At 33.6% G+C, this 16,320-nt stretch overlaps 1 protein-coding gene across 9 annotated transcripts in view; it reads left to right on the top strand.

Annotated features, from left to right (window-relative positions):
* WDFY3 (WD repeat and FYVE domain containing 3) overlaps positions 1-16,320 on the top strand; it is a 266,585-nt gene that overhangs the window by 114,602 nt on the left and 135,663 nt on the right. For all 9 annotated transcript variants that reach the window (XM_025425680.3, XM_025425694.3, XM_025425668.3 and 6 more), the window contains 5 exons: positions 1,248-1,409; positions 5,903-6,095; positions 7,731-7,917; positions 9,990-10,156; positions 15,059-15,526. In XM_025425680.3, coding sequence (XP_025281465.1) covers positions 1,248-1,409; positions 5,903-6,095; positions 7,731-7,917; positions 9,990-10,156; positions 15,059-15,526 — 1,177 coding nt within the window. The remainder of the gene's footprint in view (positions 1-1,247; positions 1,410-5,902; positions 6,096-7,730; positions 7,918-9,989; positions 10,157-15,058; positions 15,527-16,320) is intronic.

Genomic DNA, 16,320 nt, shown 5'->3' with positions numbered 1-16,320 from the left:
ATTTAACCAGCTCTCTAACCTAAGACAGCTTATGTCAGTAATGAGCTTCAACTGCTTCATGTGTAAAGTAAGGAACATACAGTAATAGAATCTACCTTGTAGGGTTGATGGAGGAATAGATGAGATAATTAAAATTCATAGCCTTATTCTATGATTTATACTCATTAAAGATTTGACATTATTATTGTGGCTTTTCAGGAGTTAACAGTTTTGGACTCAGGTTCCTAAAACATACTGTATACCATATAGTTCAACCTCCTATGTGTCTTCCAGGTGATCTTTCCCCCTCTTAGTTCCTATACTTTTACATTCCATTCCTGGAGGTGTGGATCACTCCCCTTTATATTAGCCTCTGTGTACTGTCATTTCTACCTTTAAGAGATTAAATCATAGTTACTGATGAACCTACTTCTGCTAATAGACTACAGTCTTCTGAAGGACAGGGGTACTTTTTCATTACATGTCCAGTTCCCAGCATACTGCCAGACATACCCTATGCTTTCAAAAAATGCTTGATGAAAATGCTATTAAACTAAATACAGATGATGCCAGCCTCTTGATCTCCAGTGTGATAAAACTTGTTATTCCAAACTGCACCATGAAAAAATTTGGCAATTATTATAGTATACTTCTTAAGAATACTGAAAGGTTTACCATAAATAAAGGTGGATTGTTGAAAATAATATAGAGATTTCTGTGTATGTCAGTGATGGCTGTATCCTTCCAAGTGTCCTTCCAGCCCCAAGAATGTGTAATAAAATAAAAATGATAGTAAAGCAACTAGTAATTTGTAATTTAGTGCTTAATATATCTCACATTTGTTACATATTAACTCTAAGACTTATGTGTCAATGGATCTGTTTCATAGGAGAGGAAAGTGAGGTCCAACAAAATTAGTTTGCCCAAGTTTATGGTTAAGTTTCTTTTTTCTAAATCCCAAAGCTTACGTTCTTTGAAACGTGCTGCCTTTTAATGAATAAATAGCAAACTTAATAAATAACAAACACATCTCAATATTTGATTAAAGCAAACTTGTCTAAATGGAAAATGAATATTCGTCAGCATAGAGTCATTCTTAAATTTTTCAGGCATTTTAAAAAGTTATTCTGATATATAATTTTCTGTCTTAAAATTTGTGAGTTAATGATTTAACTTCTGGCTTAAAATTTGTGAACTTACCTAGCAGTACAAATTGCAGTTATATCTGTCTGTCTACCTATTCACTTATTAATTGGTTTGTTTTCCAGAAAACCGTGGACTGCATGACAACGATGTCAGTGCCTTCCACCCTGGTTAAATGTTTATATCTGTTTTTTGACCTTCCACATGTGCCTGAGGCAGTTGGAGGTGCACAGAATGAGCTACCTCTAGCAGAGCGTCGTGGACTACTCCAGAAAGTTTTTGTGCAGGTATGGAGGGTGCTATTTGCCTGCCCATCAATACCAGTCTATTTCAAATGAAGCAGGTGCGCTCATAAAGAGATTTCTGCTTATTCCATTTTCTGTAGTATTTCATGCTTTTTTTTTTTTTTTAAGATTTTATTTATTTTATATGAGAGAGAGAGAGAGAGCACACAAGCAGGGGGAGCGGCAGAGAGGGAGGAGAAGCAGACTCTCCGCTGAGCAGGGAGCATGATGTAGAGCTGAATCCCAGGACCCTGGCATCATGATTTGAGCTGAAGGCAGATGCTTAACTGACTGAGCCCAGGCACCCCTTCTATGCTCTTTATTATTGACTTCATCTCATATAACTGTCACATTTCTTGAATATGAACTTTTACTTTGAGGAGTAAAGGAGTGAGGCATTAACAAGTTTATTTCTTTGGACAGATTCAACTATTAAAGTACCTTTGATAAAGCAATAACATCTCCAAAATGAACTAATAAGCAAGAAAAACTTCTATTGACAATCATATTAAATTTGGGATAATATTTCTTTTAATATCAAGAGATTCTGTTCATTGCTCTAAATACAGGAAATTCCTAGCCTATAAATATTTTTCTTGTACAAGGCAGTTTATTTTAGTAGCTGCTACCACCTCCTCTGCTCCCTGCTTATAAAGTCCTTCTTCACTGCTGTTGCTGGTTTTCTTTTAATAGCATTAGCAGTTAACCAAGGTTTAAATAGGCTGTTGTTAGCCTGAAAATATTGCCATCATTTTCATATCCTTTCTTAGGAGAAAATTTTCAAAACTATACACATGTGGAGCACAGTCTGTCCGTGGGACTAATACAGTACTAAAAAAGCCACATTTAACACAAGAGGACATATACTACATACTTTTATTTCTGTGAATCCAAAGTGGTCAGACTCTTAGCAAATTGAGTGATGGTTCCCAGGAGCTGGAGGGTGGGGAACAAGGAGTTGTTGTTCAGTGGGTGTAGAGTTTTCAGTTTTGCAAGATGAAAATGTTCTAGAGATCTGTTGTACAACATGCATGTAATGAACACTACTGTACTCTATACTTAAAAATGATTACGATGATAAATTTTGTGTTATGTGTTTTTACCTCAATTTAAAAAAAAAAAACAAAAACCACACTTGTTTGAATTCAGTTCTCTGGAATTACATAATTTTAAGATGCAGATTTCTCACCTCTGAAATAAAGATAATGATACCTACCTAAAGGGTTTTTGTGAGGATTAAGTGGAACAATACACAAAACAATGGTTCTCTGCCCAGGGTGTGGTAGACATGAACTGAAAGTCCCTATGATTGCTGCTCTTGCCACCACCAATGCCACCATCGTCAGTAGGAGTGGCAGAGAGGACAGTATCTGAAGTAGATAAGCTGGAGCCAGGTACAGGTGATGATCACACATCATATATTGGGGTCTTTGCTGTAGAGCTTTGTGGAGGTGTGAGCCATGAAGGGACAGGAGAGAGGGAAACCCAGGCAATTTTAGAAAGGAAAAGACATGGAGTCCCTGGGTGGCTCAGTGGGCTAAGCATCTGCCTTCAACTCAGGTCATGATCCTAAGGTGCTGGGTTAGAGCTCCAGGCTGGGCTCCCTGCTCAGCGGGGGATTTGTTTCTCCCTTTCCCTCTGCCTCTGCCCCTCCCCCCCACTCGTGTTCTCTCTCTCTTTCCCTCAAAATAATAAATAAAATCTTAAAAAAGAGACAATTATAAAAAAGTACTAATTCAACAAAAAATTCTCGAACACTGGATTTTTTGGGATACTTTTTACAGTGGTTAGGTAGCATCCATTATCTCCTATAATTTGCAAGACAGCCCATGACTTCAGAGGTTTTTCTTTTCCACAAAATGATGATGAGAGCAAATGGTAGAAATAGGATTATTATTTAGGTTTATCTGAGTCCTGAATTAGATTGGTTGAGAAAAGCAATGGGAATAAACAAAGGAGTAAATCTCATAGGAATTAAAGCTTCTTTAAGACATTGCTAATGAATGTAGTGGGTTAGTCTTTGCTTATTAGGCTACTGTCCCTATTTCAATAAAACCCTTCTAAAAATTAATATATTAGGCATTAAATAGAAGCTGAATTTTATGCATTTAATTCTAAATACGTATAGCAAAGATTTCTTCTAAAACTTAAAAAAAACGTTTTTTCTATCTGAATGCAGTGGGTGTTTCCAATGGAATGTGGGATTCATTTTAGCATATTGAATATTAAGGCCAAAAGGAACTTCAAAGAAAATTTGACTGAAACTCCCCATTTAAAGTTACAGAAACTAATAGCCAAGGCTGTGATGCACAGCAGGTGTGTGGCAGGGATGGGAGCCTTGCTCTTCCCACCTCCTAACCCAGTCTTCCTTTAGCTTTTCACTTCTTCATTTCAGTTTCTCATCACAGGCTGGACACTGTATTCATCATTTTGTCTAGAACACCGGTGGAGACAGAATTATTGAGTGTTTTCAGCATACATGTTGTTTGTGGTAGATGAAATCCTTATGTTTATGTTATGTGACAGATGGTTTCCTGGGACCTTAGCATTGGTACTGCTTCATGTAGGCATGCGTTGTATTTTTTTGTTTGTTTTTTTTTGTGTGTGTTTTGTGGGGTTTTGTTGTTGTTTTGTTGATATGGCCAGTTATTCTCTCCTACACTTGGCTGGAATGAATAACAGAGTCCCTGCAAATAGAAATGGTTACTGTATGGGAGAAGAGGAATTGAGATACAGACTCTTTGGTTTTTTATTCTATAAAATAAAAGGATTACATGAGATTATTTCTGAGAATATTTTTGCCTTTAAAGATCAAGAACTAGTTATTTTTAAGAATCAACAAATTTAAGGAATTAAATTCAGTTCATTTTTGAGAACAAAGATTTGATTTAGAAAAATATTTTATTTTTGGATTTGTTTTTATATTACAAATTAGAAAAATGACATCCATTTCTCTAATCACAAGGGCAGTGTGAGAACCAGTGAAAAGTGTAATTGATAATACACCTTTCTGAGGAGAGGTATTTTTGTTGCAGTTGACTGTCCTTTTTTCATATTATCATTTTTGTTGCATTTGACACATATGGAAAAAGATAATACCTATTACATGTATTAAGTCAGTATCCAACAATTTCTCTAGGCATTTTGTATATGTCTGTTGGAGGGGAAAGCCTGTATTTACTGATTTTGTAAATATCTTCTTTCTTTAAATTCTTGGTCCTTTTTTTTTTCCCTTTCTGATATTTGGCAGCTATGAATTAGAAAGCCCTTCTATTTAAATTTTTGCATTGAAGGAAATAGGAAAAGTAAAACCTAGCTATCTCAGACAAAACATATTTTAAATACTTTTTTTTTTGTATTTTGCAGTTTCCCTACAGATACTGAAATACTCAGATTTCATGAAGCACTTGTCTTTCAAAAGAATAAAACTTACATGAATTAGTTACTTTATTCATTATTATATGCATTTTAAAATATTTAGAAAAGAAACTTTAGCAAGGAAGAGAAAAGTTAACTTCTCCTGATGCTGAGTCAAGATTAGAAGAAAAAAATCCACTGAAGGCAAAAACCATAACTGAATTTTGCAAGTAGTGGCTCTTGGTTTTTTTTGAGTCCTTGTGCAATATAAATTCTGCAAATCATAGGTAAGGGATAAGCTCTTATCCCAAAGCTTAAGAAGTTTTTTAAATCTTCTTTGAAAGCCAAGCCTTAGAAGATTTTTGGCTACTAGACATAATTGAAAGATACTTCTGAATAAAGATGATTTTATTATTGTAATATCCCCTTTTACTTGTACAGAGATAAGAACAATTTAAAAAAATACTTCTACAGACCTGTTTTTACTTTCTCACCTCCCTAAAACTGTCCTATTTAAAGAAGAAAATTGTGTCTCACCTAGGACAATCTAAGAATTTAAAAACCAAAGTAGAAAACCAAAATGTTGACCTTGAAAGTTACTATTGATTTATTCCAGTTTAGAGTCAGTATGCAAAAATACCATAGAGAAGGGTACCTGGGTGGTCAATCAGTTAAGTGTCTGCCTTCAGCTCAGGTCATGATCCCAGGGTTCTGGGATCGAGTCCCATGTCAGACTCCCTGCTCAGCAGAGAATCTGTTTCCCCTTCTTTCTCTGCTCCTCCCCTTTATGTTCTCTCTCTCTCTCTTTCTTTCTCTCCCCTCTCTCAAATAAATAAATAAAATCTTAAAAAAAAATAGCACAGAGAAGACAGGATAGTAAACACCAGAGTTGTTGTTGTTTTTAAATAAGCTGATAAAAGTAGGCCTGGCTTACTGTCTTACCATAACATACTTCTGAATTATGGATTTTTTTTTAATGTTGCCTTAGTTAAGAACACCCATCATTGTGGCTTAATGATATCACTTATACTAACCCTGAACTTTCCAAGTTTTTAATAATAAGATCTAGTCCTCTTCTAGCTCCTCCCTTTACCCATCCATTCATTTATTTAAATACATATTTGTTTTGTGTTTTTTAGATCTTAGTGAAACTCTGCAGTTTTGTTTCTCCGGCGGAGGAGCTGGCTCAAAAAGATGATCTCCAGCTTTTATTCAGTGCAATAACCTCTTGGTGCCCTCCCTACAACCTGCCTTGGAGGAAGAGTGCTGGAGAAGTCCTTATGACCATATCCCGTCACGGTCTTAGTGTCAATGTAGTGAAGTATATTCATGGTGAATATTTCTTTATGTTTATTTGAAAGTTTATTTGAAAGTTTCTTCCATTTTCCTCATATGATGACAACACTGCTTTTTTCTCTCTCAATCCTCTAAAGATTGATTTTATTTTGAATTAAAAACAATATTTACCAGGAGAAAAAATTTTTTTTATTCATGAGGCATTTCAAATGTTAGAAATTTTTATATGTTACAACAAAGGATGTTTACAAGAGTTGAAATAATTTCATTGTCTTGTTTAATCATAATGTAAGTTCGGTGTCACAGCCCATTCTTTCCTCCTTTTCTACTAAAAAATATTTTTTTGAGATGCTATAATTTAAAGCCTTTCTGAAGATACTTCATAAATAGGTAGATAAGTATCTGCGCAATGAGACATAAATGAATTTAGATGGTTCTTTATTAGCACTAAGGGGGAATTGTAGATTCTGTTGAACTCCCATATAAGTGTCAGCTACCCTTCAAAATGTCTAAATAAGAGACAATGTAGCATCTCAGATAGTTCACTTATATATTTTTTCCTGAAAATCTTTCAAAATAATTTTTAATACAACGGTTTGTTTACTCATAACATCCAGTCATTAAATGTTTCCTGCCTCCATTCCTATGTTAAATCTTCTTGGCTTTTTTATGTGACACTGAGTTTCCTTTAGACAAACAAATTTTGTTAAAGAGAGAGAAAAATCTTTTTTTTTTTTTTTTGATAGTTTACACTCTGTTTTATTTCATGGAACAACTAATAAATCATAGAGTTATGCCTCATTCAAAACCCCATTTCTATTCTTAAATTTGGTCATGATTCATGAGTCAACCTGCTTCTGCTCGAACTCACACTCCTCCATGCTTTTACTGAGCTATGAGTGTTCAGTGGAAAATTTGCTTTAACTCAAAGGTCAGAAGGGTCCACAAGAACAAATGAGTTACCATTACATCCTAGTGCCTGCCCAGCTGTGCAAGGGCTTCTGTGATAGATGTCACATCCACCCAGCACCTCTCCACAAGGCTCTGTGCTGGGAAAACTTCTTGTAGTTAAGGAGTGTGTGACAGCCTGCTTGGGGGTCCAAGCTCAGTGTTCCTCTGACTGCGAGGCTGAATTGGGCCTGCAATGTGCCTGCAGGTGGCTGAGAGAAAATCTTTTTTTTGAAAAGCCTTTAATTGCCAAAGTCAGTGAGAAGGTATAACTTGTGCTTTAAATTAGTAATATATAGGGCAAACATAACTTAAAGATTTTATTTCTTGAAGTCTTTGTCTATCTCATTGGTCCAAATTCACCCTAATTTGAGTTTTTAAACTAATGATTGGAATTTTCTTTTTAATGACGTAAAAGATTAAAAATACCATTTGGCAGCAAGGAATCATTTTGTTTAATGAAAAACATCCAAATATGATGTAAAAACTATACATGTCAACTACTTTTCAATAGTTGTATTACTCTTTGTTTACTACTTTGAGACAGAGCTTTTACAGTGAATTTGAATCTTATATTTACTTTTAGAACATGTGACCTTTATCTTACAGTATTTTATAGATACATTAAAAATTTAATGTTTTATTAAACACTGGTTAAGAGTAAAAAATTTTTTAAAGCAATTTACATAAATAATATGTTTATTTAATTCTTAATTTTTGCAGAAAAAGAATGTTTATCTACATGTGTTCAAAATATGCAGCAATCAGATGACCTGTCTCCCCTAGAAATTGTTGAAATGTTTGCTGGGCTTTCTTGTTTCCTCAAAGATTCGAGTGATGTTTCCCAAACTCTTTTGGATGATTTTCGGATATGGCAAGGATATAATTTCCTTTGTGATCTCTTGCTTAGGTAAAACCCCCACAATTTAAGAATATGTTTTAAATGTCTACTCAGTCTTTTTCATCAATGGAAACAGTGTGGTCTGGGACTATGGAGAAAAAGGAATTATTTATTTATTTGTTTATTTATTTATTATTATTTTTTAATCACTTATTTAATGTATACTTTTATCTCGTTGGCTTTAATCCCTTCTCTTTATTCCTGTCTGTCAACAGAGAATAAAAAGTGAGTTTAAGCTGGCTAACGCAGGCTACTCTACTTGGTAGAGTCCGTGGTCAGGTGTGGAAGTAAATCTGCTCTGCAGTAGCTGTGGGAGAAGAGCTTAGATGAACTAATCAGCATCTTCCTAAAGTATAAACTCTGTGTGCTTACTTGTATTTTTGGGATTTATTACAATACCAGTGGTTTATTAATATAGTTAATATTAATAATTACGTGGATTGAATGAGACCTTACAAATATATATATATATATAAAACAAAATGTCTCACAAGCCCCCTTGTCCATCCCAAATGTTTCATGTGTATCCTGGGAAAATGACTGACTGCAAATTTCTTAGGAAGAAAATACTCAATGCCTTACTAGTTGTTCCTCGCCCATAACTTACTTTTAAATAATTTTATCTGCACTCTTGTAAATTCCTTATTTCTGACACCAGTTTAACCTAGTTGCCATTACTACTAAGCAGTTCCCTAGAATATAATTTTGCACATATATCCTTATTTATAAAGGAGGACATAAAAATAGATGAAACAAGCATTTCGGGATCCCTGGGTGGCACAGCGGTTTGGTGCCTGCCTTTGGCCCAGGGCGCGATCCTGGAGACCCGGGATCAAATCCCACGTCGGGCTCCCGGTGCATGGAGCCTGCTTCTCCCTCTGCCGGTGTCTCTGCCCCTCTCTCTCTCTCTCTCTCTCTCTCTCTGTGACTATCATAAATAAATAAAAAAAAAAATTAAAAAAAAAAAAAAGAAACAAGCATTTCACTTTACTTAGGGGGGGTGTTAATTGGTATAATCCTTTGAGAATGCAGGTGATCAGCTACTATCAAGAGCCTCAAAAATGTTGATACTCCTTGAGTGTAATTTCACTTATGGTTATTAATCCAAAAATATAAAAATATAATCCTAAATGTAGACAAAATTTTATGTGTATTAGTGCTCCTATATTCTGATTTCTACTGACTGTGCCTTCTTTTCCCCAAATCTGTGGTTGGCTCTTCAAGACCATTGAAAGAATATGTATAGGGATTTTATATTAAAGGAAAAACATTTGTGTTAACATGGGTAAATCAAAAAAACAGGTTATTCAAAGTGAGTTGTGAGGCTAAAACTACTTTTACTTTTTTTCCTACTTGTGTGCATTCTTCAGCTTTATTTTAATGAGAACTTTAATTAGTTCTATGAGGGAGGAAGCCCCAATAAATCTTAGTCTTTAAAAAAGATAGTTTTGCACCCTATTTTGTGTTTTTGATAAAGCCACAGTCAAAAGATAATTCCATAATGACTCCAAGTGTTATTTTTAAAAATTGTCAGACTCTCACAACTTTACTTAAATGTATTCCAAAGACAGTACTTTAATTAATGAAATACAGATAAAGATTTAAAATTCTTTCCAGGAAATTAATTTTTAAAAATTGTTAACAAAGAAATGTCTTTGGAAAGAAATGGTTAGTAAAGTTTTTAGTTGTAAACAGTGAAACTTTATAATCTTAGAGTTTTAGGGAAAAAAAAGAATTTTAGGGAATTTAAGAGACATTTCATGTCATTCTTTTATTTTATAGATACTTTCTATCAAAGATTAGCGATCTACCTAAAATAACACTGTTAAAGGCAAGATCAGCACTTATATATATGAGGTCTTAGCATATTTGGCATAATTTTCTTTCGTTGTGGTGTAATGTCTTTATAATGAAATTTGTAGGTTTAAAAAATAGTTTGTTTTTATATAAGGAAAAATTGTATGAAGAAACTTTTTGGAGTACTTTATACATTTATTGCATATGCAAATTGAAAATTTCTACATTAAATTTGAATATACAGCAAAAGAGAAAAAATATTTACTAAACCATACTTTTCCTAGATTGGAACAAGCAAAAGAAGCAGAATCCAAAGATGCCTTGAAAGATCTGGTTAATCTGATAACTTCCCTAACAACATATGGTGTCAATGAACTAAAACCAGCTGGTATTACCACAGGAGCACCCTTTTTATTGCCTGGATTTGCAGTACCTCAGCCTGCAGGGAAAGGTGAGTTTTGTTTTTGTTTTTGTTTTTTTTCCCTATTCTGGACCACTCAAAGATGTAGAAACAATAAATTAGTAAATAAATAAATTTAACTTTGAGTACTCCTTGTTATATGTAGAAAGGTAATAGGCTATTATTCATATACATTATTCAATACTATATATTCATCAGAGTTTATGCTTTATTTATGGTGTAAATTCTTGAGTGACAACGTTACCAGATCTAATACTTGAAAACAATGTATATTATGAAAATACTGTAAGAATCAGCTTATGAAATTTACATTTTAGTATTTCATCTTAACATTTAAACAGCTTAATAACCTAAACATCCTCTTTTTGAATGTTGGCTGCTAATGCATTTCTAGATTATGTGGTTGGAACTTGATTCACTTTCTGATCACCATGCTTATCTCTATATAAGATATAAACAGAAAGCAGAGGTGAAAATGCTTATATTTTAAAAAATAGGTACAAAGACTTTTTATTTTTGAGAGAGAAAGAGAAGAGCAGAGAGAGGCAAAGGGAGAGAATCTTAAGTATGCTCCACACCTAGCATGGAGCCTGACCAGGGGCTGGATCTCAACCCTGATGTCATGACCTGAGCCAAAATTGGACGCTTAACCGACTGAGCCACCCAGGTGCCCTGTAAAGACGTTATATTATTTCTTTCAGGCTGGAGAATAAATTTTATAATTCACATTTCCTAACTTTGACTCTTCATCTAGTGATTTTTTAACCAAGAAAACTCGTTTAGTTAGTAACATTTAGTTATGTAAGAGTGCAAGCAAGTTTTACTGTTTAATTTTTTTAACTGCATAACTGTTCTGAAAGATCTGAGCCTGAAGGCCTCTTCTAGTTTCTTTCCTATGATTGTCACTTACTACATATTTGGTAGTTACGATATTTACATGTAAAATTTCACTAGCCAGAAAATATCAACCTGTCTGGTTATTTAAGTATCACAGTATGTTATCTATGTATTTTTATTACATAGAAGTCAGCAGTTATAAATCTTTTTCTTCAGTGAAGAGAAATGGATTTACTAGAAAGTCCTCAATTTAATTTACTGGAGAAAATTATATTCAAAAGTCATGACTTAGGGCAGCCTGGGTGGCTAAGCGGTTTAGCGCCGTCTTCAGCCCAGAGCCTGATCCTGAAGATCTAGGATCGAGTCTCACGTCGGGCTCCCTGCATGGAGCCTGCTTCTCCCTCTGCCTGTGTCTCTGCCTCTCTTTCTCTCTGTGTGTCTCATGAATAAATAAATAAAATCTTAAAAAAAAAAAGTCATGACTTAGATTGGAGTTGTCAGATTTCCTATAGTAAATTGTACCCTCATTGTGTAGGCTATATAGGACTTTTCAAGTGAGTCTCTATGCAATAACTAGAATTCCAGGCATATCTTACCGAGAAGTTCAAGGTTTCACTTTATTTAACACTAAGAAAAAAATAAGAGTCTCAAAAAACTTCTAATTTATAGACTGTAGCTTGAATATTCCACAATTAACTATTTCTTTGAGTTAATTTAAAAATAGCTCACAGCATATATCTTATTTTAAACTTCATTGTTTTGGTTAATCAATCTAATCATGATACTGAAATAATAGTTATAATAGCATAATTTTGTAATGAGAGAATTAATGCAGCACAGTTAACCTTCCTCATATGTTTTCCTTATATTGTCTCATCTGTAAAAGAGATAACCACATATACTGGGGTTACTGGGAGAATCTAGTGACTTGATGTCTACGAAAGTGCAGTTAACTAAAAGGACAGTGCCCCCAGAGTCAGAATTCAGGTGACCATGAGTCATTCAACCTTTCTAAATCATCCCTTTCTTCTTCAGAATAGTTGATGTAATAATAGTCTATAAAGTGAATGGATCAGCTAGATCATTTTCAGTTTCATCTATAAGTCCAAAAATATATTTCCTGTAGCCTGCGTTGTAGAGTTATTGTGCAGACTAAAGGAGATAGCTCTGTTTCATATACAGAGAATATGGAATGGCTTTTTTTTTTTCCTGGTCAACAATATTGAGACATCATTTGCATATATTCAGATCTATTCATTTTAAGTGTTGAATTTGATGAGTTTTCATAAGTATATGTGCTTGTGTAATCACCACTGTAATCATAATATGGGATATTCCAATCCTTCTAAAAATTTGTTTCCCTTTACAATCCTCGCTTCCCTACCCGCTTGCCCTGGCAATCATTGATCTACTTTGGTTTCAGCCTTTCTAGAATTTCATAAACTGGAATCATATAGTATATAATTTCTTGTATCCAGTTTCTTTCACTTTTATGATTTATCCATGTTATTGCATGTATCTGAAGTTTGTTCCTTTTTTGGATAGTATTTCATTATTTGGATTTCTTGTACTTTGTTTGCCTCCTCATCAACTGATGGCATTTATTTAACTATCATGAATAAAGCTACTATGAACATTTATATGAAACAAGTCTTAGTGGGGACATGTATTTTCATTTCTTTGGGGCAAATACCACACAGTAGAATGCTGGGTCATATGAATATGTAACTTTATGAGAAACTGCCAGAATTTTTTCTAAAGTAGCTATCCCATTTGCACTACCATCAGCAGCAATGTGAGAAAGTTTGCTTTATATCCTCAGCAACACTTGGTAGTGTTAGTCTTTTTAATTTTAGATATTCTAGTGAGTGTGTTGTAGTATCTAGTTGTGTTTTTAATTTGCATTTTTTGAAATTATTTCAGGGACCTTTTAATGTGTTTATTTGCCACCTGTATCTCTACTTTGGTTCAGATCTCTGTCTGTGCCCAGTATTCAATAGGATTGCTCTTTTTATTGGGATTTTAAGTCTTTTAAATATTCTGGATAAATCTTTTAAAAGTTACGCATATTTTGTAAGTATGTTCTCCTGGTCTTAACTTGCCTTTTTTCTTAGTAGCATCTTTAGAAGAATGGAAACTTTTAGTTTTGATGAAGTCCAACTTATCATTTTAAAAATATTTTGAAAAAAATTATTTTGTATATTTTACCTCGAATTGAAAAATTTTAACCCAAATTCACTAAGATCTGTGTTTTCTTCTAGGAGTTTCATATTTTGATAACTTTTGTAAGGGTCTGTGATACCTTTTAATTTATATATATAGTAGAAAAGAAGGTTTTTTTCTTCCAGTATGGACATCTATGACCTTTTGTTGAAAAGACTGTGTATAACCAGATATCTGTGATTCTTTTTCAGTTCTGCTCCATTGATGGATATGTCTGTCCTTAAGCCTGTACTATAAAGTGTTGACTCTCTATCTAAAGCGACTCTTGAAATAGAGTCATTTAAGTTGTCTGATTTTGTTCTTTTCAAAAGTACTTTGGCTATTCTGCATTCTTTGAACTCCATATATATTTAATAATCATGTCAGTGTTTAAAAACAAAACTAAGCTTCTTGAGATTAGGAGTTGATTGGGATTACATTAAATGTAGATCAACTTGGGAACAATTCGCATCTTAATGATATTGACTCTTTCAATCCATGAATATATATAGCTTTCCATTTATTTGGGTCTTATTTTCTCCAACTATAGTTTTATAGTGTACATCGCACAGGATTTTCAATTCTTTTGTTAAATTTACCTTTAAATATTTTATTCTTTTTGATACTATTGTGAACAGAATTGTTTTCTTAATTTCATTTCAGATTTCTTGTTGCTAGTTTCTAGAAATGCAATTGATTTTTTAAATATTACCCATTTTTAACTATGACTTTGTTAAGTTTGATTTTTGGTTTTAGTGGGTTTTCTTGTTTTTTGTTTTTGTTTTTGTTTGTTTTTGTTTTTTGTTTTTTTTTTTCTGTTGTTAGATATCTTATTAATCTAGTTTTGGATAAGAAATGATGGACTATGCTAATTTCTTGGTACTAGGTTAAATTTTTGTTCACTCTGGCAAATGCCCTATACTCCTAGTAGTTGTGAACCTGGAGACAGTTTTTAGAGGCAAACACTTGTTTTGGGTGCTTCAAATACTTTATGTGTTAATTTCTTTATAATTAATTTTATTAATTTGCCTCACAAGAGCTATGTATGTAGATTTTTTTTTTCTCATTTGGTGGGCAAATGAGAAAATCAGATGTTTGAAAATCAGATGTTGGGACACCTGGGTAGCTCAGCGGTTGAGCATCTGCCTTTGGCTCAGGGCATGATCCCATTTCGGGGATCGAGTCCCATATCAGGCTGCCTGTGAGGAGCCTGCTTCTCCCTCTGCCTATGTCTTTGCCTCTCTCTCTCTCTGTATCTGTCATGAATAAATAAAATCTTAAAAAAAAAAATCAGATGTTGAACATAGCTAGTAGTTAGCCATAAATGGCTTTAAAAAACGTATATGTAAAGAAATCACACTTTTAGCTTGAAAACAAAATGCGTTTTCAAATGAAAATTTATGGAAGTTCTAGTGTGGTAATTATAAAGAGAAACTGGAATGTAGAGAATTTTCAACCCCCTGTTTTTGTTCTTGCATTCTTGATACTCCTTGGCCTTTTACTGCTCAGGTTAAAAGTCTTTTAATGAGACGTAACTGTTCTTATAGTCAAGGTCCATCTTACAAATAATAAAAAGTGAAATCCCTGCACATTTCCAAACTCAGAAAGCTAGACTTACATAATATGATTTATTCTCTGTAAAACAGCCTACTGTTTCAATCAATATATAACAATTCTTGAATTGGATATTCATAATAATGCGTTAAAAGTTTAATCAACATTGTTTTTAATTAAATGACTAAAGTCAGATGGAGAAAAACAGAACTTATTTTGAAAACAAGATATGTTCTTTGTAAATAGTTGATAAATGTTATAATCTGTTTAAATAGACTACTTTGCCATGATTAAAATACCATGTAGCACCTACTTTTGTGTTCTTGTTTTCCATTTTAGGTCACAGTGTGAGAAACATCCAAGCCTTTGCAGTTCTTCAGAATGCATTTTTAAAAGCAAAAACCAACTTCCTTGCCCAAATTATCCTCGATGCCATCACAAATATTTACATGGCCGACAATGCCAATTACTTCATACTCGAGTCACAGCACACACTGTCACAGTTTGCAGAAAAGATTTCTAAACTCCCAGAAGTACAAAGCAAATACTTTGAGATGTTGGAATTCGTCGTTTTTAGCTTAAATTATATCCCTTGTAAAGAACTCATTAGTGTTAGCATCCTCTTAAAATCTAGCTCTTCTTACCACTGTAGCATTATTGCAATGAAGACACTCCTTAAGTTTACACGACATGACTACATATTTAAAGATGTGTTCAGGGAGGTGGGCCTTCTGGAGGTCATGGTAAACCTTTTGCACAAATATGCTGCCCTCTTGAAGGATCCAACTCAGGCACTAAATGAACAAGGTAAAGCATTTTCTATGATTTCACTTTTGTTTGACAAAGGGGTTTGGGCAGGGTGTTTTGTTCATGTTTTGCTTTTTATTTGGCTGTTGATTTGAATGACTTAATGTACATTATGGTAATATTCTTGTGAATATTTCCCACAGTTAACTTGTCCATTCAACCTCTGTTACAGAATTGGGAGAGGACAGGCGCTTAGATATATGTCATTGTAGTGGAAAAGAATTTAAGGCAAAAATTGAGGGAAACCTTTATGGTCCACATGACTCATAAGTGCCACTTTCTGCTTCTAAGAGGGAATTTTAAAAGATCCTGGAAACAATTGGGATGTTTAGGTCCCTCAAAATATTTTAAATTATAGATAGCAAAAAAAAAAAAAAAAAAAAAAACTTTTTTTAGTCAAGTTATGTACATTTACATATATTATCATTTAAAGTACCTTAAATGTGATATTTTTCATCCTTTTAAATCTGATAAAAGAATGGTAGTATCTGGCACTTAGTAACTATTACATATGCTTAATGAATTAATGCAGTTTGAATAGATAGAATATTCATAAATAGTGCCTTAAAATCTTAGCTTTCTCCTGTTAACCTTCACCTTGATTAGGAAAACCTTTGTAAGAAGAATATATTTAACTTTGGCATCTTCCCTTTTTTTATTTTTTAAAGTTCTATTTTAATTTCAGCTAACATATTAGTTTCAGGTGTGTAATATCGTGATTCCCCACTTCAGTACATCACCCAGCGCTGACCTTTCCTTTTTCCTATTTGTTAGACAGCTGTAACTTTCTAGCC

Source organism: Canis lupus, chromosome 32, assembly GCF_003254725.2.
Source record: "Canis lupus dingo isolate Sandy chromosome 32, ASM325472v2, whole genome shotgun sequence".
Lineage (NCBI taxonomy): Eukaryota > Metazoa > Chordata > Mammalia > Carnivora > Canidae > Canis > Canis lupus.
This window is presented reverse-complemented; position numbering and strand designations above follow the sequence as displayed.